This window comes from Xyrauchen texanus, chromosome 49, assembly GCF_025860055.1.
Source record: "Xyrauchen texanus isolate HMW12.3.18 chromosome 49, RBS_HiC_50CHRs, whole genome shotgun sequence".
Classification (NCBI taxonomy): Eukaryota; Metazoa; Chordata; class Actinopteri; order Cypriniformes; family Catostomidae; genus Xyrauchen; species Xyrauchen texanus.
In genome coordinates this window covers 19,166,032-19,190,201 of record NC_068324.1, presented here as the reverse complement: position 1 = coordinate 19,190,201, position 24,170 = coordinate 19,166,032, and the positions used below count along the sequence as shown (strand labels likewise).

Sequence of the window (24,170 nt, the reverse complement as noted above, 5' to 3'; positions counted from 1 at the left end):
AAAAAAAAAAAAACACTCTTTTGTCTTGCTAAGGCTATTTTAATAGCTTTCATAGCACTTTATATATCCTGAATTCACACAATAATAATATTTTTTTTTTTTTTTTTTGCATGATTTGGCAAAATTACAGATTTAATTAAATTGTCTTTGCTTCCTTTTAACAGCACTTGTTTTGATCTCAAGCATGCCCTTCAGTGACACTTTTGTCAACTTGGCTAACAAGTACTCAAACTTTTGGGGAAAAAAAATCTTTATTAGGGGCAAAATTATTGGGGGGCAGCACAATAATAAGTGGGACAGCTGTAATCTTTGAAAAAATTATAGAAGTACTTTACACCAAATAATCTTTGTTAAGATTATCATAGTTATCAACATGTAATAATTTGCTTTTTTTTTTTTTTTTTATGGATTTGAAAGGTACCAAAAATATGATGAAGGCCTGGTAAAAATGTGAACAGTCAGTTTTAATTTTCATTTAACAAAAACAATCCATCCATCCAGTACATTGATAAATATCACATACTTTCATTATTTAAATAATTTGCATTATGTACTCATGTGAAACAATGACAATGGCTTGTAAAAAAATATATAATTAACAAATACTAAGTAATATAAAATTTAAATGATAATAAATCACTTTAAGTAAATATATAATAAATAAATATAAAGTAGCCTTTTAGCTGCTCATTGTTTTCTTATTGACTGAGAAGTGGCTGGTTTGATATTTAACACACCAGGATAACCAGAACAACTAAAATCCATTTGTACATGTGGATTTGTACCCAAAAGCTATAATATAATTAAGATTTTACTAGTACGTTTAATAATAAGTCATATTAATGTCATGTGTGCTGTTTTTCAGGTTGGCGATGAGATCGTGCGTATTAACGGCTACTCCATCTCCTCCTGTATTCACGAGGAGGTCATCCACCTCATCAAGACCAAGAAGATTGTGTCTCTGAAAGTCCGCCGTAAGACCCCTATCACGTTCAGATTGCATTCGCTGGCATTAAATCGTCATCTACAGAGCTGACTTTATTACGTTGAGCAAAAGTGAATAGCCCTGATTCTACCAGGGTTGACAAATTGATTTTGAGTTAAAGTAATTCAATCACAGCTAAATTGTGATTAATTTAACAGCTTAACAAGAAATTAAGAAACTTACATTATATCTTTCTTAAAGGTTGTGAATTATTGGGATTGTCATTGTCAAAATATATTATTTATTCATTTTTTATTGATTTATTGATTAGTCCTACGGTAACATTTCTTTACAGATGTAGGAATGATTCCAGTCAAGAGGTAATTGTATCAAAGCTTCAATTAAGCAGCATTTTCAGACATTTGTAGACATGAACTGCTATAATTCTTATTGTCTTTTCCCATAATTATATTGTCTTGAAATCATTTTTAAAACTCAGCTCAACTGATGACCCTGTGAAGTGGCAGTTTGTGGATCAGTTTGTGTCTGAGTCAGGGGTAAGATGGAGGATCTTTCTCCCTGCATTTGACATCCTGTTTAAAATTAGCTGGAGGTGTTTTGTAAAAAAGCCCTCCTTTTATGGTTTCAACTCAGGAGAGGAAAAACAGTGTGGCTGGTTTGACTTCAATAGGAGGGAAAGAGATCAAGGAAAAGAAAGTATTCCTCAGTTTAGTGGGCACCAAAGGCATGGGAATCAGGTAAGGGAGATAAAATATTAGTATTTCACAGATACTGCTGTTGGAATAGAAAATAATGGACAATATCTTTAAATATGTTTGCTGTAATTATGAATATTAATATGTTATTGTAATTCTGTTTTATTAATCTTTATTATAGCAAAGATGAAGCATGAGGTTTTTGCATAGTCTTGTTTAATCACATTGATAACAGCAAGCAACACTGGAAAAAAAAGTCACATATGTGCTTCATGCTGTATCATTTAAAATTGCTGTTTTGTTTTTGTTGTTGTTGTTTTATCAAACATTACTGAATCAACCTGAATACACTACTAGTGTACACTAACAAAACCAATTATTACCACTTGCACCCTGTTAATGGCCTATAATCATGGATTTACTACATTAACTGTAGCATTAATAACTGTTGCATTGTTGTAGATTCCTTCCTGACAAGCTATTAGGGAATGTACTTCATTTTATGATAACTATGTCATTTATAGATACTTAATGCCACTATTTTCCCACCACAAATGCTATAGTTTGATTTAGAGAAGTTATAGTTACGTTGATCCTAACATAGAAATTATGAGGATGGTTACTATGGTCCAGTACAGTTATTTATTTCATTTCCCGCTGGCAATTTGGATGCAGCTTTTTAAATAAGTAACAATAACTTAGAAAAAAAAAAAATAATAATAATCTGTCTCTCTCTCTCTCTCTCTCTCTCTCTCTCTCTCTCTCTCTCTCTCTCTCTTTCTATATATATTAATGATAATAGTACAACACACACCACAATTGACCCTTAGCTAAGCTCCGCCCCCCTTGGTTACCATTGCTCATTCTGACAAGCTTTAAAGAACTTTCCACAGGAATGATCGTGAGTTTGCGGTGAACGGTGCGTTTTTTGGCAAAATATTCTCATAACCTGAATGGATATCATTCTTACGTAGGCTGAAATAAAGAGTGACATTGTAAAGTATTTTATCTGATTTTGTTTTTAAGACATTTTTCAATTACACTGTTTGTAATTAAAAATTGTGGAGACTCTCAGATCAGAATCAAGGCAAATGATTATCACATTCAATTTAAAGGGATAGTTCACCCAAAAATGAAAATTCTGTCATTATGTACTCACCCTCCTGATATCCCAAATATCTTTTAGAAGACTTTTTTCTTCTGCAGAACACAAACAAATATTTTTTGAAGAATATCTCCGCTCTGTAGGTCCATACAATGCAGGTGTATGGTGATCCGAATTTTGTAGCTCAAGAAATCACCGACAGTCAGCATAAACATCATCTTTATGACACCAGCGATTATATTAATGTCTTCTAAAGCTTTTGGTGCAAAAAAGTGCAATGTTTAAGTACTTTTTAACTATAAAACATTGCTTCTGTTCTGCAGCAGTATGCACATTTACAAGAGGGCGGAGATCACGCATTCTCTCGTGTTTCATGTTGACTCCTACTATGACATGAATCAATACATAAATGACTTAATGTTAAGATATTATTTATTACTCTGGAGCAAATGTTGGCATCCTTGCTGTTCATGTTCATTTTGGAATGAGGATTGACCTATACGGTAGTTTAATCCAGAACATGCTCTTCTCAAGGTTTACTTAAGGATTAAAAAAAGAGAGTGACAAAGGTTTTAAAAAAAAAAAAAATTATATATATTTTTGTATAATTTCTAGAAAATTCATTATAAAATTATTTTATAAAAAAGGTTCTAAAAGGGAAACGGCTAATTTTGTCAGAGAAATGGCAGTCCGCAACAGTTGCTAAGATACAATTGGTCAGTGTGGCAGGGCGGAGGGCGGGACCGGGTCGTGATCCTACACACCCGGTCCCATATTAGGCTAATCAAGCCTTCGAGAGGGATAAAGGTCAACTGCAGAGGATCATGCTGGAGAGAGAACACAAACACAACACTTGCTGAGTTAGGATCGGACTCCGTGTGTAAACCATTTATTTTGTTATGTGATCGAATCTACGTGAACAGACTGTAGTAAGAAACGTGAGGCAGAGAAATAAAAAGTCTTGCCTACACTGCTTCGTTGTCTCCTGACTCCTCCATTCAGACCCAAGAGTGTTACAGTGGTGCCGACCGCCCTCCGCCCTTCCACAGGTTTCACAAATGAAAACTATGGTTGCTATGAAAGAACTTAGTATAATATATTTGTATAAGGGAGACCCCGATTGGAAAATAAATCTTGTACTTATGTTATATAAAACATATAGTGGAAAAGCAAGATTTTACATCAAAGATCCTAAATCTGTATTTTGATTGAACTCTGTTTTCCAGCATATCAAGTGGACCAACTCAGAAACCAGGCATCTATGTGAGTAACGTGAAGCCAGGTTCACTTTCAGCAGAAGTGGGCTTACAGGTGAACAGAATTTAATATCTAAAATATACATAATCGTATGTTTTAATTTCCCTTGAACTACAGTACAGTAAAGAATGTACTTTTGTAATACACTAATGTGTGTGTGTTCTGCGGCTTGTAGGTTGGAGACCAGATTGTGGAAGTCAATGGTGTGGAATTCACCAATTTAAGCCATCAAGATGTGAGTAGCATCTTGCTGAAAATGTCAGACTATTAAATTTGACCCACTCTGCTTGTTTAAATGGTAACCATGTGGCCTACTCTGTGTGTTCGCAGGCAGTGCGAGTGTTAAAGACCAGCAGGAGTCTGACCATTACTGTTCTCACTGGAGCTGTAAGTTTCCAGAGAACACACTTTACACATCTTTGCCATTAGAACATCTCAAAGACCCACCACAAGGCTATCTCTCTCACCACAAGGCTATCTCTCCACCACAAGGCTATCTCTCTCACAGGGGATGTGTGACAAAATAAGCCATTTGCTCAATCAAAGTCATTATTTTTACAGTTCTGCTTTGTGATTCTAATGGGACAAAATGTATACTTTAGATGGTAAATGTATGATAAATTATGCTTATTTTATGTGTTTCGTAACATAGCATCCAGTACTTCAAGCATGCGAGCTGTAAAGTATGTATTGAATTATGTGTGTGTGTGTGTGTGTGTGTGTGTGTGTGTGTGTGTGTGTGTGTGTGTGTGTGTGTGTGTGTGTGTGTGTGTGTGTGTGTGTGAATGTAAATTTGTGCAATATTGCTGATTTCAGGGAAGAGAATTTTTTATGACTGATGAGGAACGGCTTGCAGTTGAAGCTCGACATGAGCTGGATAGACAGGAGTTAATGCATCAGAAGAGAGTTGCTTTAGAGACCAACAAAATCATCAAAGAGCAACAGGAGAAAGAGCACATGTTAGTGAAGAAAACACGCACAAACCAGACATAACAATACACAAACCAGACATAAAATACATAAAGCAGACATAACACTACACAAACCAGAAATAACAATACACAAACCAGAAATAACAATACACAAACCAGACATAACAATACACAAATCAGACATAAAAATAGACAAACCAGACATAAAAATACTCAAATCAGACATTAAAATACACAAATCAGACAAATAAATACACAAACCAAGCATAACAATACACAAATCAGACATATAAATACACAAACCAGACATAACAATACTCAAATCAGACATAACAATACTCAAATCAGACATAAAAATACACAAACCAAGCATAACAATACACAAACCAGAAATAACAGTACACAAACCAGAAATAACAGTACACAAATCAGACATAACAGTACACAAACCAGAAATAACAATACACAAATCAGAAATGACAATACACAAATCAGACATAACAGTACACAAACCAGAATTAAGAATACACAAATCAGACATAACAGTACACAAACAGACATAACAATACACAAACCAGAAATAACAATACACAAATCAGACATAACAGTACACAAATCAGACATAACAGTACACAAACCAGACATAACAGTACACAAACCAGAAATAACAATACACAAATCAGACATAACAGTACACAAATCAGACATAACAGTACTCAAACCAGACATAACAGTACACAAACCAGAAATAACAATACACAAAGCAGATATAACAGTACACAAACCAAGCATAACAATACACAAACCAAGCATAACAATACACAAACCAGACATAACAATACTCAAATCAGACATAAAAATACACAAACCAAGCATAACAATACACAAACCAGACATAACAATACACAAACCAGAAATAACAATACTCAGATCTGACATACAAATACACAAAACAGGCATAATAATACACAAACCAAGCATAACAATGCACAAACCAGAAATAACAATACACAAACCAGAAATAACAATACACAAATCAGACATAACAGTACACAAACCAGACATAACAATACACAAACCAGAAATAACAATACACAAACCAGAAATAACAATACACAAATCAGACATAACAGTACACAAATCAGACATAACAGTACACAAACCAGACATAACAATACACAAATCAGACATAACAGTACACAAACCAGACATAACAATACACAAATCAGAAATAACAATACACAAATCAGATATAACAGTACACAAACCAAGCATAACAATACACAAACCAAGCATAACAATACACAAACCAGACATAACAATACTCAAATCAGACATAAAAATACACAAACCAAGCATAACAATACACAAACCAGACATAACAATACACAAACCAGAAATAACAATACTCAAATCTGACATACAAATACACAAACCAGACATAACAGTACACAAACCAGACATAACAATACTCAAATCAGACATAATAATACACAAACCAAGCATAACAATGCTCAAACCAGAAATAACAATACACAAACCAGAAATAACAATACACAAATCAGACATAACAGTACACAAACCAGACATAACAGTACACAAACCAGACATAACAATACACAAACCAGAAATAACAATACACAAATCAGACATAACAATACACAAGCCAGACATAACAATACACAAACCAGAAATAACAATACACAAATCAGACATAACAGTACACAAACCAGACATAACATTACACAAACCAGACATAATACACAAATCAGACATAACAATACACAAACCAGAAATAACAATACACAAATCAGACATAACAGTACACAAACCAGACATAACAATACACAAACCAGACATAACAGTACACATACCAGACATAATACACAAATCAGACATAACAGTAACCAAGCATAACAATACACAAAAACATCTGAGATCATGCAAAACAATTGTTCAACAACAGACAAAACACATATTTAAGTGATTCAAAAAAAAAGATCACAACCAATTTGGGCTTATTCTAGAACAAACATTTGAAACATTCTGGATATTATTCCTTTTGGTTATACTTTACTATCCCAAGAAATTGAATTTATGAATTTAATATCTGCTAATACTTTATAATACTTTTTATGAATTACAAACATTAAAGGCAATTCAGTAATTTAACATGGTAATATATATTATGCTTGGATATTTGCATGTACATGAATGTTTGATCTGTAAAGCATTATATAATGTTTGTTAGTGACTTCTGAAAGAAAGTGTTACAAAACCACAGAGCCCTCATGAGATACGTCTTTGAATAAATATTTAAATATAAAATATTTAGATATTCATTTAAATGATCATGTGATGATGAATTAATCTGCCATCTGTTTCTTTCAATACTTCAATTCAAGTAGTTTGCTAGTAAAAATAAATTTACATAAGCTTAACAGCTGAAAAATTGTTGCAACTCTGAATACACATAATATTAATCTCAAAACAATCTGCATAACAATTTTATTGTTTCACATGTAAAATATGTTGCAGGAGGAAGATGGAGATATCACAGAAGACTGCAGAAGAAGAAGAACGACATCATAAAGAAATGGAAAGGTTCTCATCAACTTAAAATACTGTTCGCCAAGTAAAAGCAAAAATGTCTCCTGAGTAAACAAAAATTGGTATATTCAAATTGACTTGAACACAAAGGGATGGAAGTACAGTTTGCCATCTTAGGTCAGGTCTAATATTCACAAACCATATTTCCTCTTTTGTGGAAAGTAATGTCTTATCAGATGAAAGATTTACACCCAGATCGAACTGTATTTCAATCCCTCAAAGTAATTCATGTCAGTTTAAATATACTGTCTACTCTGACTAAGGTGCATTAATAAACATGTCAATGAGAAGAAGAAATTGATCAAATGAAGCATTTAACACCTTGTCCTAACAAATTACAATGCAATAAGCAATTAGCAATAATAAGCAAAGACACAAATAAATGTCTGTCCACACTGAACATGAAACTGCTATGCAGTGCCATTGCTAAATAAATGTTTACTCTAATATTATTATGCAAACCTGTCAGAATGGATGACAGTCTATGTTATAAATGTATCACAACCTATATGTGTATATTGTCAATTCAGAATTGAAGCAGCAGAGAGGAAGCACCACAAAGAGTGGGAAGAAGATTGGGGATCCAAGGAAAAATCCAAAACCCCTTCCCCATCCCCCTCTCCATCCCCCTCCCCTACACCACCGGCACGTCTCACACCTTCACCTAAACCCAAAACCTCCAGTAAGTCCACGACACACATATAAAACCTCTCCAGTGTGTTAACTTTGAATGCTTTCTATAGAGCTACTAAATAGACCCTTTTCAAATTTCTGGGTATGAAGCACTGAAGTTATTCAGTATTCATATATAAGGGTAAACTTCTCTGCCATAAATGGGAGACCACAGCAAAAATTAGTTTTTGCATTCCCATTTGCTGCAACAGCAGAAGAAAAATTCACTATTGTCTTTCCATGACTTTCCAAGAGCTGAAAAAACTAATAAAAAAGAGGGATAATGGCAGTCTGAAGAAATAATGATGATGATGCTGCTCAATTAATGGAAAAGATATGAAGTTTCTCCTGACTCAAGATTATATTTTTTACTGCATCTAAAGCATACTGAATATGCTGAAAAAACAGCAAGACGTGGCACAATGGTCAAAGACATCTGCCAATTGTTATACACAGAAAAACAATCGAAAAACTGTGTAGATGGATGCAAAAATGTTTTAAGTGTGAATGGCCCCTTACTATCACCTGAAAACCCAACAAAGCAGTGTTGACTTTTTATTTAATTTAAATAATACATTATTTATTTATTCATGTCAGGGCAATATAAACAAAGCATTCTAACAAAATAACATATATTGAGATAAATGTGCATTAAATCATAGAAAATGTTTAAATAAAAAATTTTTCCTAGATTTACTAGATTAGATATAGATTTCCTAGATTAGATATAGATTTACTCATCTATATTAAGACAAAATGCATCATCGTCTGTCAAAAGGATCCATTCTTTAAAGATTATCAAATAACTGTTAACTAGTGTAAAAAAGGTACCCATTTTGCACACATTCTTGATGTTGCTACTTTCTTTACTGCATGAACAGTAAGTTCTTGGAATGCGTCATCTTTCTTTGTGTGTCTGTCTCTTTGCTTTTCTGGTGTGCCGTGTCTGTCACTACCTGGCTTCATCAGCCGATGAGGACGGTGAGAACTCGGATGAAGAAGAGGTAAAAACATGCACTGAGAAAGACTTCCTTCTACAAACTTTCCCTCATTCAAGACATTTCATGCAATACACATGCAGTATGTGTAACTGCATGCAGACCATCCTCTTTGTATTTTGTTTGGTTGGATCATTTCTTGTTTGATTTAGATGGATGAATCAACAGAATTGGCACCCCATCATGGTTTTGTGTTCATGTTATCACGCTTGCTCTCATAGCATTCGGTTGGATCTACCGTTACGAAGGGAAGTTGCCAACACTCAAAAAGGTATATTGTGTGCTACAAGCATGTTGTGGTGTTTTGGTGTGATGGAACTACTATATAATATCTCATTTATCTTGGTGAAATGTCTAAGGTTTAAGCATGGTTGTTGGATTGGCATTGATGTAAATTCTACCACATGTTCTCAAACCATTACTTTGGGTATTTAGAAAGGAAAAGAGACAAAAAAGAAAAAGAAGATGTCAAAGACTGACACTCTCCCAGCAGAGAAAAAGAACAAAAAAGAAATGGAGTTTGAGCTGAAGCTTGCAAAGGAAAAGGAAGAGATTCTTGAGCGAGAGAAACAGATGAAAATCAGCAGACTTCTACAAGAGGTACCATGTCTTCCAAAGAGGTTACAGTAGGGTTTCTTGACATAGATTGTGCATAGCCTGTGAGTGTAATAGCTTCAGTCCCCCTGGGAATCTAACATTCAGTAACCTTGGATATTGAATAGCATAATTATACCGTTGTATCATTTCTAATGGCAGCTGCAGTTTTGCAAAGGTGCTTCAACAAGCTCCCATTGGTTTATTATAGCTTCCATGTCTGGGTGTGGCTTTACTAATTCAAATAGGTGTCAGAGACTGAGAGAGAAGATCTAGATGAGTCAGAGAAGGTGCAGCATTGGGTCGAGAGGCTCTGTCAAACCAGACTAGAACAGATCTCCTCGGTGGAAAATGAGTCTCTGGAGGTAAACACCATTAAGTTCCACTCAAGGAATACTGCAGTGTGTTGACATACTCAAAAGGCATTTTCCACCATCAGGCAAAATGGTTCTCATTGTGGAATTGTGATGTTCCATATCGATACAGGCTTGTTTGCATGGTTACGGTTTCTTTTTCCACTGTGGTGCTGCAAAATCAGAATTTGGACTGACAAGTCACCAAACATGAGGCACATCACTAAAACTGTTCCCTCAGCATGGTTCTCTGTCTTGAGTATGGCTAGCTAAGCATGCTGAGAAATCTGGGCCAGGAACAGTTTGCAATCATACCATACCAAACTAACCTCCAGTGAAAATGTTACTGGAACCTTTACTCACTATAAACAGAACCGTTCGGTCTGATGGTGGAAAAGAACTTAAAGTGTGTTGATCTTTGCTTTTAGTCCAGATTGAGTGGCTTGGTAGGTTCAGATTTTTAAGCAATTAAAGTGTATTTCCAGATGTCTCCAACCCGTTCCCCTCCATCGACCGGCCCCACCAACCGGAGGTTCCCCGGTGGCATAACGTTGGCCACCACTGACCTTGATGACATCAACTTAGAAGAGGTGGACCAGAGTCTGAGGCATCCTTTGAAAAGACTAGCCCCAGCTCTACCCACATCCAACCAGGCCCCGCCTCCTTTACCACTCCCTCCACCCTCACCCCGCCTCTACTATACATCCAATCTCCACCCTCCATCTCCAAGAACACCGCACCCAATACAAGCCACCAGACCAGCCCCTCAACGCCCTCCTTCTCCACCAGTATCCAGGTTGCCTCCATCCTCAGTAGGTTATGTGCGACCATCTCCTGCTGTCCCAAAGTTCTTCTCTAGGGCTCCATTTTCATCTCACCCACCTCCCCCTCCACCACCTCCTCCTCCCCCACCACCTCTGCCTCCTCCCCCACCACCTTCACCACCTCTGCACATGGAGGACAAATACCATGGAGATTCATCCAATTATCTCCGCTCTCCAAGCCTAGCTGAACAAGGAAGCAGGTTTGGGGAGAATGGCTACCGGCAGAGAGTGGGCTTCCACCTCACCAATACCAGTGACCTCTCACACCCACTCAGTCCAAAGGTCGACCGTGACTTGATGGTTAGCATAGCGAGTGTGTTTATCAGTGTGAGAGATTATTATTTATTTAAGTTCAGTCATGACAACTCTCAAAATAATATAGTGGATATGACAGTTGGTAGGTTTGGTCTCGTCAGACTAGATCTGTTTACACTGCTGCTGCAGCTGCAGAGCAAAGTACAAAAACTCGCTATTGCAAGAATATACACAGACATGCTGTTTTGAGCATATTAGACTACACTGTTGATGCACAATTAGAAATACATACAATCCCCTTGAAGCAGATCTAGACAAGTGATGCTAGGGAGGAGGAGGGTTTCAGAGAGTAAACTCTCTTAGTTCGCTGCAGTGAAACTGTCCTACCTACAAACAACTGAGGCCATTTTAATTAAGACAGAGAGAGAGTACACAAGCTGATTGGCTCAAAAGATTTTATGGCAAAAGACATATCAGTTTTTGAAATATAGTTTCATGACTGAATTTAGGATCATTTGTAAGCACTCCTCAAGTGTGTTGTTGTCCAGACTAGTTTACTATTATTAAAAGGTTTAGTTCACCCAAAAATGAAAATTATATAATTATTTACCCACTCTCACATTGTTCCAACCTGTATGATTTTCTTTCATCCGTGAAACACAAAAGGAACCCTAGGCATTATGTTAGAGACAGACTGCATATGTTTTCCACACAATGAAAGTGAATGATGCCTGAGGATCTCGGATGCCTTTTGTGTTCCATGGAAGAGGATGAGTAAATAATTACAGAATTTTTATTCTTGGATAAACTGTCCCTTTAACCTCAGACTGAAGAAGGTCATTTGGTTAGAATCATGTTTGCAAAGATAGTATCCTGCGGTTGCCAGTGATTTCTATTATCACTTGACCATTGCTAATTTTATCCTTGTGACACAGGTGATGAGAAACACATCTCATGTTAGCAGGATATCAACCTCTAATAATTCACTGGTGAGTCCTTAGTTTGTAAATAATACTACTTACTGCACTGTGCCTTCCTCTTTAGTTTTAGTGGAAATTGGCACGCTTGTACAACATATGTAGTTTTAGCTTAATAGAAACTGGCATCTTTTGCAGAGAAAATGTTGCATCCTCCAGAGTTTCTCACTCTGAATGTAATAGCACACTGCAAGAAGTGCATTTTGTATTGAATTTTGCTGGCACATATGCTATATATGCCCCCCCCATTTGGAAGGTTATGAAGTTTAAGATGCCATATTAGAAAATTATAATTATTATTAAATAAAACAATTAGCTCTAATATTTCGTAAGACTTTACTCAAATCTGAATTTAACATATTAGTTCATTCAATCATTATTTACTCAATCCTCAAGATGTTCCAAACCTGTATCACATTCTTTCCTCAAACACTAGTGTTAAAAGCTACACAGATTAGCTAAACTTAAAATTCAAATATGGCATGTCAATACACGCCACACCAGTTTTCATCAAACATCATTGTATTTCCGTTTGTGATTCATGAAGTAAGAAAGTCATACAGGTATGGAACAACATTAGGGAGATTAAATGCTGATATAATTTCAATAAAATGTTTATTTTTGAGTAACATTTTCTCTATTAATCAGATGTATAGAAGAGTACAGCTGTAGAAGATCTTCTGCAGAATTTGTGTTATTTAAAATGTTCCTTGCATTTTTCATGTTGTGTGGTTGGAATCACATAATGATGGTATATCATACTCTGACCTTAAGTGTGTGTCCCTTATTGCTGACCTCAACATAGCAAATAGCCCCTAGCCCTCCAAACCAGCGGCGGCAGGTCAACCCTGTCATGTCCAAACCCGTCATGCTACCAACTCAGACCACCCACAGACCCACACTTCGCTACGAGACCATGGTAAGACACAAACAGTGCGTGCATGTGTATACGTATTGCTGATTAATGAGTATGCTCCTGGATCTTAACGACTATTAAATCTCATTGGTTTGATTGTTGCGCCAAATTGCCTTAGAATTTGAGTTTTTGAGATTCAAGAGGGAACAGATAGATGGATTTGTTTTTCTGTCTGATTGCACTGATTAAGAAGGCAGTCTCCTTAGAATGAACGTTTCTTTGTGAGGAAAAACTGAGGAGAGATAAAAGAAATGGAGAGAAGAGAGGTGCATTTTCCATCTGTGCACTTACTTCAATGAGGCTTATAGAATTAAAATGCATTTGATTGATCAACTTGACAAACTTATACTTGCTAGCCCCTCCATCAGACAACCGGTCCCGCTCTATCAGATCACAGAAGAAGCCAATCGCTTATGCATGACCTTGTGGCTCCTAAATTAGATGAATGAGTGCTTGCCAATTTGGTGGCAATTTCAGGAGGGTAACAAGAAGGGCAAGAGAGAACGATACCTTGCTGCCTTGAGGTGTCTCTTCAGTCTTTATTGAATTGTTAATGGTTCTTTATAAGGCAATATTAATAAGCATTATTACTAGTGCTAATACTTAGGCTTAGTGGTTTGAACAAACCCCTAACCCTAAATTTTAAACTAAGGCATGCAACTTATCCTGCAACATATGTGTTATGGACATGAGTAACAGTTACAAAAGACTATTTGTCTGAAAAACCAGGTGTCTTTTCTCTCAAATAATCCACATATATCAATAGCATATATCAATAGCATATTGAACACAATTCACTCTGAAATAGTGCGGTCAAGCATTGAGTGTGTTTGTAAAGCTCACAGGATGACTCAATTCATAGATAGTTAATCAACCTATTTGTCTCATTGAGGAAACCTTTCATGGCATATAATTAGATGGCACAAGCACTCTGTGTGGGTTATTGTGCGGTGCTATTTAAGAGTCGTCATAATTATGTGTACTTTCAGCCCCCAGAGATGCTCAAACGGATGGTCACGTACAACACATCCTTTAAATCTGGCAAGAAACAAGTAACTGTCATCATTGCTTTGCATTTCTCCCCCTCTCTCTAGAGACTCAGTTCTTAAGTGATGTCTCTGCTTTCAATATATATTGCATGTTATGTGTCTATTACTTCTCTAACAATATTTCCCTGGGTGATATTGGTCAAATGTATTCAACTGAGCTGATTTAAAAGCAGTTTTATTTTTTACAATTACAATAATTTAACAATAATTAAAGGGGTCATATCATAAGCAATACAATTTTACTTGATCGTATGAGATTAAAAATGCCACTGTGCTATGAAAACATACTGTAACTTTCAGAACTCAAAGCTTCCTCCCCAGTCTGAAAAGAGCATTTAAAATTGTCATTTGCACACATAACCAACAACACCAGAAAAAAACGTAGTCTCATAGAATGACCTTTACTATAAATATTTTTATGCTTTTTATTCTTATGTGCTGCATTCTACATTTCGTTGCAGTTTCCTGATGGAAATAACAGTCGAGGCATTACAACAACTGTGTGTTCCCTTATGACTCCGTACACTTGACATTGCATGCTAACACAAACACCATTCCTCAGAATTTTCTTTCCTCAAGACAGCGATTCATCTCTTGTCTAGAAGCCTTCTACTGCTTTGCCATCGCCAACACAAGTCAGCAGGCAGAATCTTCACAGAAACAAGAAGATTTTTCGCTCTCCTTCAATGCGAACATCACTCCGCCTTGCCGCTTGACGTTTCGCTGGTGAACGGGCCGCTTCAGCATCCTGATTCCCAGCAATGTCATTACATAAGTGTTCCTTGTGCAAGAGACACATCCTGCCATCAGACCAGCATCAGACCAGCATGCACTTTCTGTCTGGGCTTGGCCCACGCAGTCTGTTCTCATAGAGACAGACTGCCCTTACTGCGACGGCATGAGTCTCAAGATGCTGTGCTCTTGAATCACCATCATTCTGAGGGACGATTCTGCCTCCTGCGCCCTCCCATACGCCTCTTCTGTGGTACCCAAAGGGTCACACGAGGAGGCATGGCAGGGCCACGAGGTCGAGCAGGATGAATTAAAGGTGGTCCTCGTGCCGGCACATGCCTCGTGAGCCCCTTAAATCGTGCGCTTGAGACGTGCCCATTCAGAATGTTTTCTCAGAAACAGATCTTATCGTACATCTGTCATCAGGACTGATTTAAGTCAATAGATCAGAAGGATGCGTACTTCATGCACCAATTACACAGCGTTACAGTTGGCTTTTTATATTCGCGTTTGAGGAAACTGTGGATCAATTTATGTCCTTCATTTCAGTGTGTCTCTGGCTCCCCACACTTTCACGAAAATGTATTTTAATGTCAACAGGTGAAAAGCACACTTTTCCCCATCCAGTAAATCTGCTTTTTAGGAGTTCCTGCATGTGCACCTCATAATGAGTGCATACAGACAATATTTTGATGTCTGTTTCAGTTCAAAAAGTGAAATAACATTACCACTGACGTCATTTCATTTTCATGTGCATAGCGGTAACTCGCCAATGTCCGGCTGCTCTAGCACCATGGACAGCACCAGCCTTCTATTAACAGTGTGTTATTCTGGGTTAAGTTTTCAGAAAGAAAGTGCTGACCACAACTGCATCCAACACAAGTTAGGGCATGGTGTGTAATTGTCGCCCAACTTTTGAAACCTGGAAACAGGTGCAAAACGGCCGTGACATGTCAACCGCCGAGAGCTACTGGCTGTCTTTCTAGCTTTGAGAGCTTTTCATTCTGATATTATGAATCACCACATTCTGATTTGTTTTGACAGCAAAAACTGGGGAAACTGCAGCAAAATGTGTTATATGGCACATCATAGCATCGTTTCGTTGCTGTTGTCATGTAATGTTCATGAGATCAGGCTGCTGAATAAATAATAATGATACATTTATGATATGACCCTTTAAAGTCTGACTTTTGGTTGTGGAAACTGATCCCAAATCAGCAGTACAGGATACATTTTGTACTTATAGTGTATCCTATTCTAGGGTGTTCAGTGTTTAACATTTATGTTGTGAATGGCTGTTTAAAAGATTGTGGTTTGTGTTTTGCAATTGTGTATGATTGCAAAGCCACAATCATATCGAATAAAGAGCCTTTCATGCAAGACTGGTTATTCAGAGTCAACTTTACATGACATTGAACAGGGCTTACCAAATGGATTAACTCTACATAAAAAAAATGTTTGTCTACATCAAAATCCTACCTTGTTCTCAGTCACACCCAGTCATTAAAAGGCAATCATACATCCATTTTGTTTTCTTTGAAAAAGCACTTGGGTAGATCTGATATGCACTGTGCAAAAGGAATGATCAAACTGAAGCTTATGTAATGCATATACAGTTGCACCAAATGTCATCTTTGTGTGTGTGTGTGTGTGTGTGTGTGTGAGCGTGTATTTATCACTTTGTGGGGACCAAATGTCCCCTTAAGGATAGTAAAACCCGAAATTTTTGACCTTGTGGGGACATTTTGTCGGTTCTCATGAGGAAAACAGCTTATAAATCATACTAAATTATGGTTTTTGAAAATGTAAAAATGCAGAAAGTTTGCTGTGAGGTTTAGGTTTAGGGGTAGGGTTAGGTTTAGGGGATAGAATATAAAGTTTGTACAGTATAAAAACCATTATGTCTATGGAAAGTCCCCATAAAACATGGAAACACTACGTGTGTGTGTGTGTGTGTGTGTGTGTGTGTGTGTGTGTGTGTGTGTGTGTGTGTGTGTGTGTGTGTGTGTGTGTGTGTGTGTGTGTGTGTGTGTGTGTTCATTTTGGATGAGGAAGAGTATGCAGTTAAACCGTGATTGATTATTGGTCTTCATTGAAGGCCAGTGGATTTGAGCGTGATAGTATGTTACCAAATGTCATCCAACAATTACATATTTACTACTAGATATTTTTGATAATGTTAACCTTAATTATCATTGCAAATTAAAATATGACTGCCTTTGATGAACATCTTTTGACAACTCTAACTAGAAAGCAACCAATGATCCAACTAAACAAATTCATTCTCACCATTTCTACATGCACCACACTATGTAGTAATAATATGTTATGCAGCATAGTATACTGTTTCTTATACTTTGGATGTGTATTCCATTTATTGACATTTGCTGTGATTATACATATGAGAATTTACAGTTGAGCTTTTAATATATTTTTGTGCTTAAATGTCTGTATTTAACTAGTGCATTCAAGTCTTGGACTTTATACTGACACCTATTGGTGTGGATGCAGCATTATGAAAATAAATAAACAGTGTTTGGTTTCTTACTGTAATTATGGCTTTTTGCAGCCATGATGTATGTATTCCAAGAACTAAAAAAATTTACAAATATGGGGGTTACCATGTAATTGGAAAACACCTATTAATGTCTTTATAGGCAACACCTTATAATTAATCTATGAGTGCACCTTTATAGATCAGATGCTTTTTATAGATTGATTTAGAGGTCATGTTAAACTAATGAGACATGTTTTTTAAACACTGATCTGGCTTTACCTTGAATAGTCTATTGAGAAACAGAGGAAGAAGCTGCCATTGATTGCATTAGAGGTGTCAAATATCCATTTGGACTGTAGAGTGCTTTCATTTTCTTGGAAATGAATGAACATTTTCATTTGTATTTGCCAAAAATAAGATGTCTGATTTACACCTCACCCTCTGGCAAACATCAACTTCTATTTTCATATTTCTTTTGCAGGGATTTCAGAAATACATAGATGATTTTGATCCATATTCCATGGTACAGTAATCCATGTGCTTATGTGTATCAGCATAAACTGTGCATTCTTATTTAAGCTATAAATTATATGCTGCATAGTTGGACACTTGGAAACGTTAGACTTTGTTTAGCATAGACATGGTTTTATTGGATCACATTAAAATTACAGATTTAACATAACTCCTGTTAACACTGTTTGTGTATGTGTTAACAGTTCACGGCTGATCAGATAGCTGGTAGAGACCTGCGACTTTTAAGAATTAAGAAGGTAATGTGAGAATTGAAAATAAACATATGTATGATTAATATAGATATGCAATTGAGCATCTTAAACATAAGGATTGGGGGAAACCTCATTCTGGTGTATTTAATATTCTATAGGATGGAAAGCTTGATCTGGCTATAGAGGGAGGGATAGACTCCCCACTGGGAAAGATTGTGGTGTCGTCTATCTATGAGGGAGGCGCAGCAGATAAACATGGTGAGCCTCACAAAAATAACATGTTTTCAATTGTAAACTTACAAGCATATCTATTATTATTGATCATATTTAGGGTTTGGGGTTTGTTCTAATTTGTTTAAATTGTGGTTTTTGCTATGGACAGGAGCTCAAATCATGTGGCTTGTTAAGTAGAGGGCAAAAACTTTTCTGTAAACATTGGAGGAAAGACCTAAGCCACATCTAGGGATCAGAATATCATACAGACTTGGGGGTGGGTTCTGTTCTGACTTGGGACAGTAAGCAACCACCTAGCATTCACTCAGAACACACTAGCAACTTGCAAAGTTCTACCAACTACCCAAAACTTCCTAGAAAACGCATTACAAAACCCTGGCAGTGGCAACTACTTCAAACATCCTAGCAATATGGCAGCAATTTTTCCACGGGCAAGCACCATGTAAAAAAATCTAGTTTAATTTGATAGATTCATTATATATATTATTCACTTTTATTCTCTGTAAAACTTGTTTTTGATTGCTTTGAATTCAAGGGTAAATAATGACTAATATTGAATATTTTTGTCTGTTCTCTCAGGTGGGATTGTGGCAGGTGATGAGATCATGGCTGTGAATGGAAAGATCCTGACAGATGTGACTCTGGCTGAAGGACAGACTTCTCTGACTCAGGCTTGGTACAGTGGAGGGGTACGGTCCTCATTACAATAAAACAGCGAGTTAATTCAAATCAGTTGACCTGGTCTTTGGCCTACTTCCTACACTCTCAAACTACTTATACAGTATATTTGCATATATCTTAATATTTAGCAATAAGAAAATATATTTCTTTGCTTAAAATCAACAATTTCATGAAACATTAATCGTAATTTGCGATACTTCATGGGATTTGTTCCCTCAGTAAAGACTTTAAGTACTCAGACTTTGTCTTTTTGTCTTATTTTCAAACACTATTTTTGCTTCAATTAAATTTGTAAAGTTGTGATTCATATCGGAGCTGGTTGGTTTTTTTTATGGCTTAGAACGCTTTTATGAAGGATTTTATGAAATCCCTATGGAAATTTTTTTAATGGGAAACGTTCCGAACCAACACAGATGATAAAGTGGATGGGCACTGTTGCGCTTTATAATCCTTTTTAGACTTGCGCAGAGTTTGAGTGCCTATCATTCTGATACAAGTTAGCTTGTTGTAATCTCAGCCCAAACTGAATCATGTTTAAGCCCATTACACAGATTTCCCACCACAATCGGCGCAGCGAATTCTGTGTGGCTATACTGTAATTATGCATTCATTTTATTTTTCAATGACTTTTTTGTTGAAACAACAGTCCAAAAAATGCAAATGATCATAGACACAAATTTTCAGTGGTTGATGTCCTGTGGGTTTGACAGTTTGTGTTTATTGATAGAAACAGAAAGGAAAAGAAAGGCCGTAGTATGTTGCTGTGATGATTACTGCAGGAAGCAGCATGAAAAAGAAATGAAGAGTGAAGGAAATGATGAGCAAATGTTGCAACAAATTGTGCTTCTCAAGACAAGACAAGCTGAAATGTCCATGAGACACATTATGTAAATGTAAAGGTGGAGGTGGAGTTTTAAGTAGAGTAATGAGATTCAATGTGCATTTCATTAATGGAAATGAAATGTGTGGGAGGCAAAATCACTGACCACGTCTTCTGTTGTGTGCTAGAATTTATTTTCATTTATAGAAAATGCCTCCTTTTGTGCATGTGCTGTTTGGACATGGGTGATTCTCATTAATCTGTCTGTCCTCTCTCTCTCTCTCTCTCTCTCTATCAATCAAATTGCATTTTGCTTAAAAAATTAAGCCTACTTTTGGGACCAAATAATTTTTTTGTGTTACATCACATTCTGGACACTTTCAAATTTTCCCAATCGGTTTGACTATTTTTACAATGAATTAGCTATAACTATTAGAATTATAATAATCAATATAATAATATTTTTTTATTATTATATAATAATTATATTATATTATATTATCTAAAATTATTAACACAATTATATTGATACCTATACACTACAGTTATATATACTGTATAATATGAAAGAATGTAAAATATTAATATAATAATTATAATGTCTATATACTATTAATTATAACTACACCCATTGTTTTCAATTATGATTTCTGGAATCAATAATGATTACTCATTATCCGTAGCACTGTCGTTTTATATGTTAATACAAGAAAAGGTTTATTAAGTTTACTACTATTGTACTTTTATTTATTTTTATCATTATTAAAATCACTGAAAATGAAGGGGAGTACTACTATGATGTATAAATACTTTACAATTTATATCATATATATATAATTTTTGATTGATTTTTTTTGCCTGTTTATGTGTGTGTGCAGGATTGGATCGACCTGGTTATCGCAGTGTCTCCACCGAAGGAATATGAAGATGAAGTGTACGTATAAATACATTTTCTTCATAATATATGATCCCCAAGGAAAAACACACCACACACTGTGACAGCTCCAAAAAATATAAATTCACTTGACTACAGCCTTGGGTATTATGTGAAACAATTGTGTAAATGGCTCATCATAGTGAACCTATCATCTGCTGTATGTCTTCAGTCCTAAAGCAGCACCAGTCAGACCCACTGCAAAGAAAAAGGTTTTCCAGGGCAGTGCCTCTGTGTACAGACAGGGCTACGTCCTTCAGATGAGGCCTCCCCATCCCCCTCCTTGATCAGCCACTACCCCAGCCGAAACCCCCCAAACCTCCGGTGCACTTCTGCAGTGAACGTTTTATCATGTACATGTGACACTCTCTTTGTTAATCCCACCCATCTCTGTGGAAATCCACTTTTGCTATCCAAATGATTGGGATGTGCTGATATAATAAAAATAAATGATGGTGTTCAATGGTTGATGTTCGAGAATAAAAATTGTCTTGATCCATTGTTGAGAGATGTATCACAAAGCACACACAGTAGTTCTGATTGATGTTGTTTAAAGGGACTGTTACATGTCATGACTTGTGTTGATCATTGCTTCTTTGATCTGTTCTTTACTACAGCATGTTTCTATAAAGCTAGCCTAATTTTGTCTGAATTAATGAAAGGTTCTGCCATTGGCTCCCCAGCCACAAAATCTGAGACTAAAACAAAGCATATATGGAGGGATTTAGCATTTGAGCAGCATTGTTGCTTGAGGACACTATATGCTGCACTACCAGTAATGGCCTGCTGGTTGCAGCAGTTAGTAATGGTGCATCTGTGTCAGCATGTGAGGTTTCCACATTCTGAGAACCAGTGCAGTGACATATTCTACTTTCATGTTTATATATAGGTTTCATATAAACAGTAGCAACATGCATGTGTATGTGTTACTTTACTATTAAATTCCTTTTCCTTCTTATGTGTGCACCTGTTTTCAGCAATTATAAGTGAAATACTGTATATGACTGCTTGTAATCAGACTGGTCTCTCTTTTTTCAGGACATTCTTTTAAGGACCAACCCTATCATCTAGATGGATGCTGCACACTGTTGGTGGTTGTGAGGAGAGTCCCCTGTTCAATGTGTAAAGCTCTATGAGTGTAGTGTCAGAAAAGCGATATAAATGTAACGTTCATTCATCATACGAGTTCAAAGGATCACACTAAACAGAAGATGCATGCATGGGAATCAAGAGTCATTCATTAGCTGTCTTTATAATTTTGCAAAGCACATAATTCACAGTCATATATGAAGCAAATGCATTATTTACATGCTTTAGAAATCAAGAGTGTGCTAAAGCATGTTTTGGAAATACACAATAATTCATCAAAAAACTCTTTAGGACATATTTTGTTGTTCTTTTTAAAGTAATAAACGTGTATTAACAAACGTGTTGCCTTCGTGCTGTACTTCTAAGGTGCTGATGAATGTGTGTCAATTGTGCCCTTTGTTTTGAGTTACAAGTAGGCGGCAGTGTGGTATTATGCTGTGATGACGATATCCTCAGCTGCCATGCTGATTGGACAATTTTCACTATCAATTCCACACCTGTCGAATTTGGCCCATATACCAGTTGCGAATGATTACTAGGTCACTGTCGTTCATGACTGGTGCTAGTTAAAGGCAATATTTAATCCCAACCTTTAAAAATATGTAGGCTATTCCATCCAAGTTTATTACAAGTATGAGAAATTGTGTCATTTTTTTATGCTTTTAAAATCAATAGCGGAGGCATATATGTTACGGCATTCTCCCATTTTGTATTTGATTGACAAGTAGTCGCATTGTTATGCTTGATCGATAATTGATCTCTCATGGCGCGTGACTGAATGAACCGGATTCCTTCAAATCGAGCAACTTTCAAATCGATGTTCGGGAATTTCAAACGGATTGTTTCGACGCTCATTTCAGAACCTTGGTTAGTTCCTCCGAGTAAAAAACGGTCCCAATGGCACAACCGCGGACAAATGTCAGTTGTGTGTTGTTGCTAACCTATTTCCATTTGAGTTAGACGCTTATATTGGACGTCAAGTTCCCTGGACTGGGAAAATCATCACATGAGGTGGCGGTTTTGGACACAACTGGAATTTTGAGATGATGATCACGCGTTACAGACCGGTATGCATATTCATCTTTTGATTTATAGGCTATAAAATGGTCGCATAAGTAATAGTTGAAACTCCATTATCAACAAACATACTACTAATAAATCTCAAAGCATTAAGTGGTATAGTGTATTGTTTGTAATTCGTTTATTGGTTGTTTTTCGACGGTTTTATTTCCTCCTGAAGTTGTTAGGAAAGCTGCACGAGAGCTTTTTCTAACACATTCCTTGCAGCCTCGTCAGAGAAAGATGTTATAACATTTAGTTAATCAAATTGTATTTTATAACGAACTTGGCCACATCTTTAGTATTTTAACACTGATGTTGGCCGTAATCACGATGCTGGAGAATTCAGGGGCGAACGCGCATGCGCAGTGCTTTCGATGGAAAGACTCATTTGTTTCAATGTTTATGAAACCAAATGATCAACAACTCAATATACTACAGCCTGTCCAGCCAGAATTCATTTCTCTTTTTGCTTGCGTAATACAAGTGTAGGTGTGTGTCAGAGAGGAAGCTAGACATCTCTGAATCTCATTAAAAGGTAAAAACTCAAAATAATTGTTTTGCTTAAGGAATTAAGACTTTTTGTTTTAGGGCCAAGATTTTTAGCAGTGTGACATTGATAATTTGAGTATAAAGTAGATTTACTGTAATACATCCAGATGTTTTACTTAAGAGCTTGTTTGTATTTCGCAATATTCCCAATGGTGATTCCTTTAGATTTTCATTAATAACAAGAATAATTTTATCTGTCTTTCTGGCCAATGATTTAAAAAATTAATCTGCATAAATTAAAGCCAGTACAACAAATACCATGATGTATAAATTATTTGCAATTTAATAATATCATATATTGTTTTTTTTTTACACATTATGGTACAGAGAAAGACATTTTTCTGCATACCAGAAATGAGATTTGGGAATAAAATGTGCTGATATTATTTTTTTTTTACAGTAACACTTTACAATCAGGTTGTATTTGTCAACATTATTTAAAGCTACACTATGTAACACTTTTTTGTTAAAAAAAATAACAACATGTTATTAATGAGAGAGTTCAACAAAAATCCATCTTCCAAACCATGTCTTCACCTAAATTTACTTTTGTAAACATATAATAATGATTATATTTTAGAGCTGTTGGAAAATAAGCTCCGACTACTGTAGCGTGTGTGGGAGTATCTGAACCTGACATTTTGTTGTCACAACGAACAAGAAA

General features: G+C 36.2%; 2 protein-coding genes across 2 annotated transcripts in view; both read left to right on the top strand.

The window, feature by feature from the left end:
* The window catches only part of LOC127640165 (harmonin-like), a 34,473-nt gene extending 12,637 nt beyond the window's left edge, over positions 1-21,836 (top strand). Inside the window, 18 exon segments of the mRNA XM_052122589.1 lie at positions 866-974; positions 1,281-1,305; positions 1,425-1,482; positions 1,580-1,683; positions 3,973-4,057; positions 4,179-4,238; positions 4,334-4,390; positions 4,820-4,962; positions 7,474-7,539; positions 8,076-8,227; positions 9,187-9,221; positions 17,894-17,935; positions 18,129-18,182; positions 18,296-18,395; positions 18,951-19,060; positions 20,751-20,806; positions 20,979-21,070; positions 21,073-21,836. Coding sequence (XP_051978549.1) covers positions 866-974; positions 1,281-1,305; positions 1,425-1,482; positions 1,580-1,683; positions 3,973-4,057; positions 4,179-4,238; positions 4,334-4,390; positions 4,820-4,962; positions 7,474-7,539; positions 8,076-8,227; positions 9,187-9,221; positions 17,894-17,935; positions 18,129-18,182; positions 18,296-18,395; positions 18,951-19,060; positions 20,751-20,806; positions 20,979-21,070; positions 21,073-21,227 — 1,503 coding nt within the window. The 3' untranslated portion in view covers positions 21,228-21,836.
* On the top strand, positions 9,369-11,979 carry LOC127640172 (harmonin-like). The gene is made up of 4 exons (XM_052122596.1): positions 9,369-9,486; positions 9,651-9,815; positions 10,058-10,174; positions 10,648-11,979. Exons 2-4 carry the CDS (start codon positions 9,681-9,683, stop codon positions 11,488-11,490), a joined length of 1,095 nt encoding a protein of 364 aa, XP_051978556.1. The 5' UTR covers positions 9,369-9,486; positions 9,651-9,680; the 3' UTR covers positions 11,491-11,979.
* Positions 21,837-24,170: the final 2,334 nt, after the last annotated feature.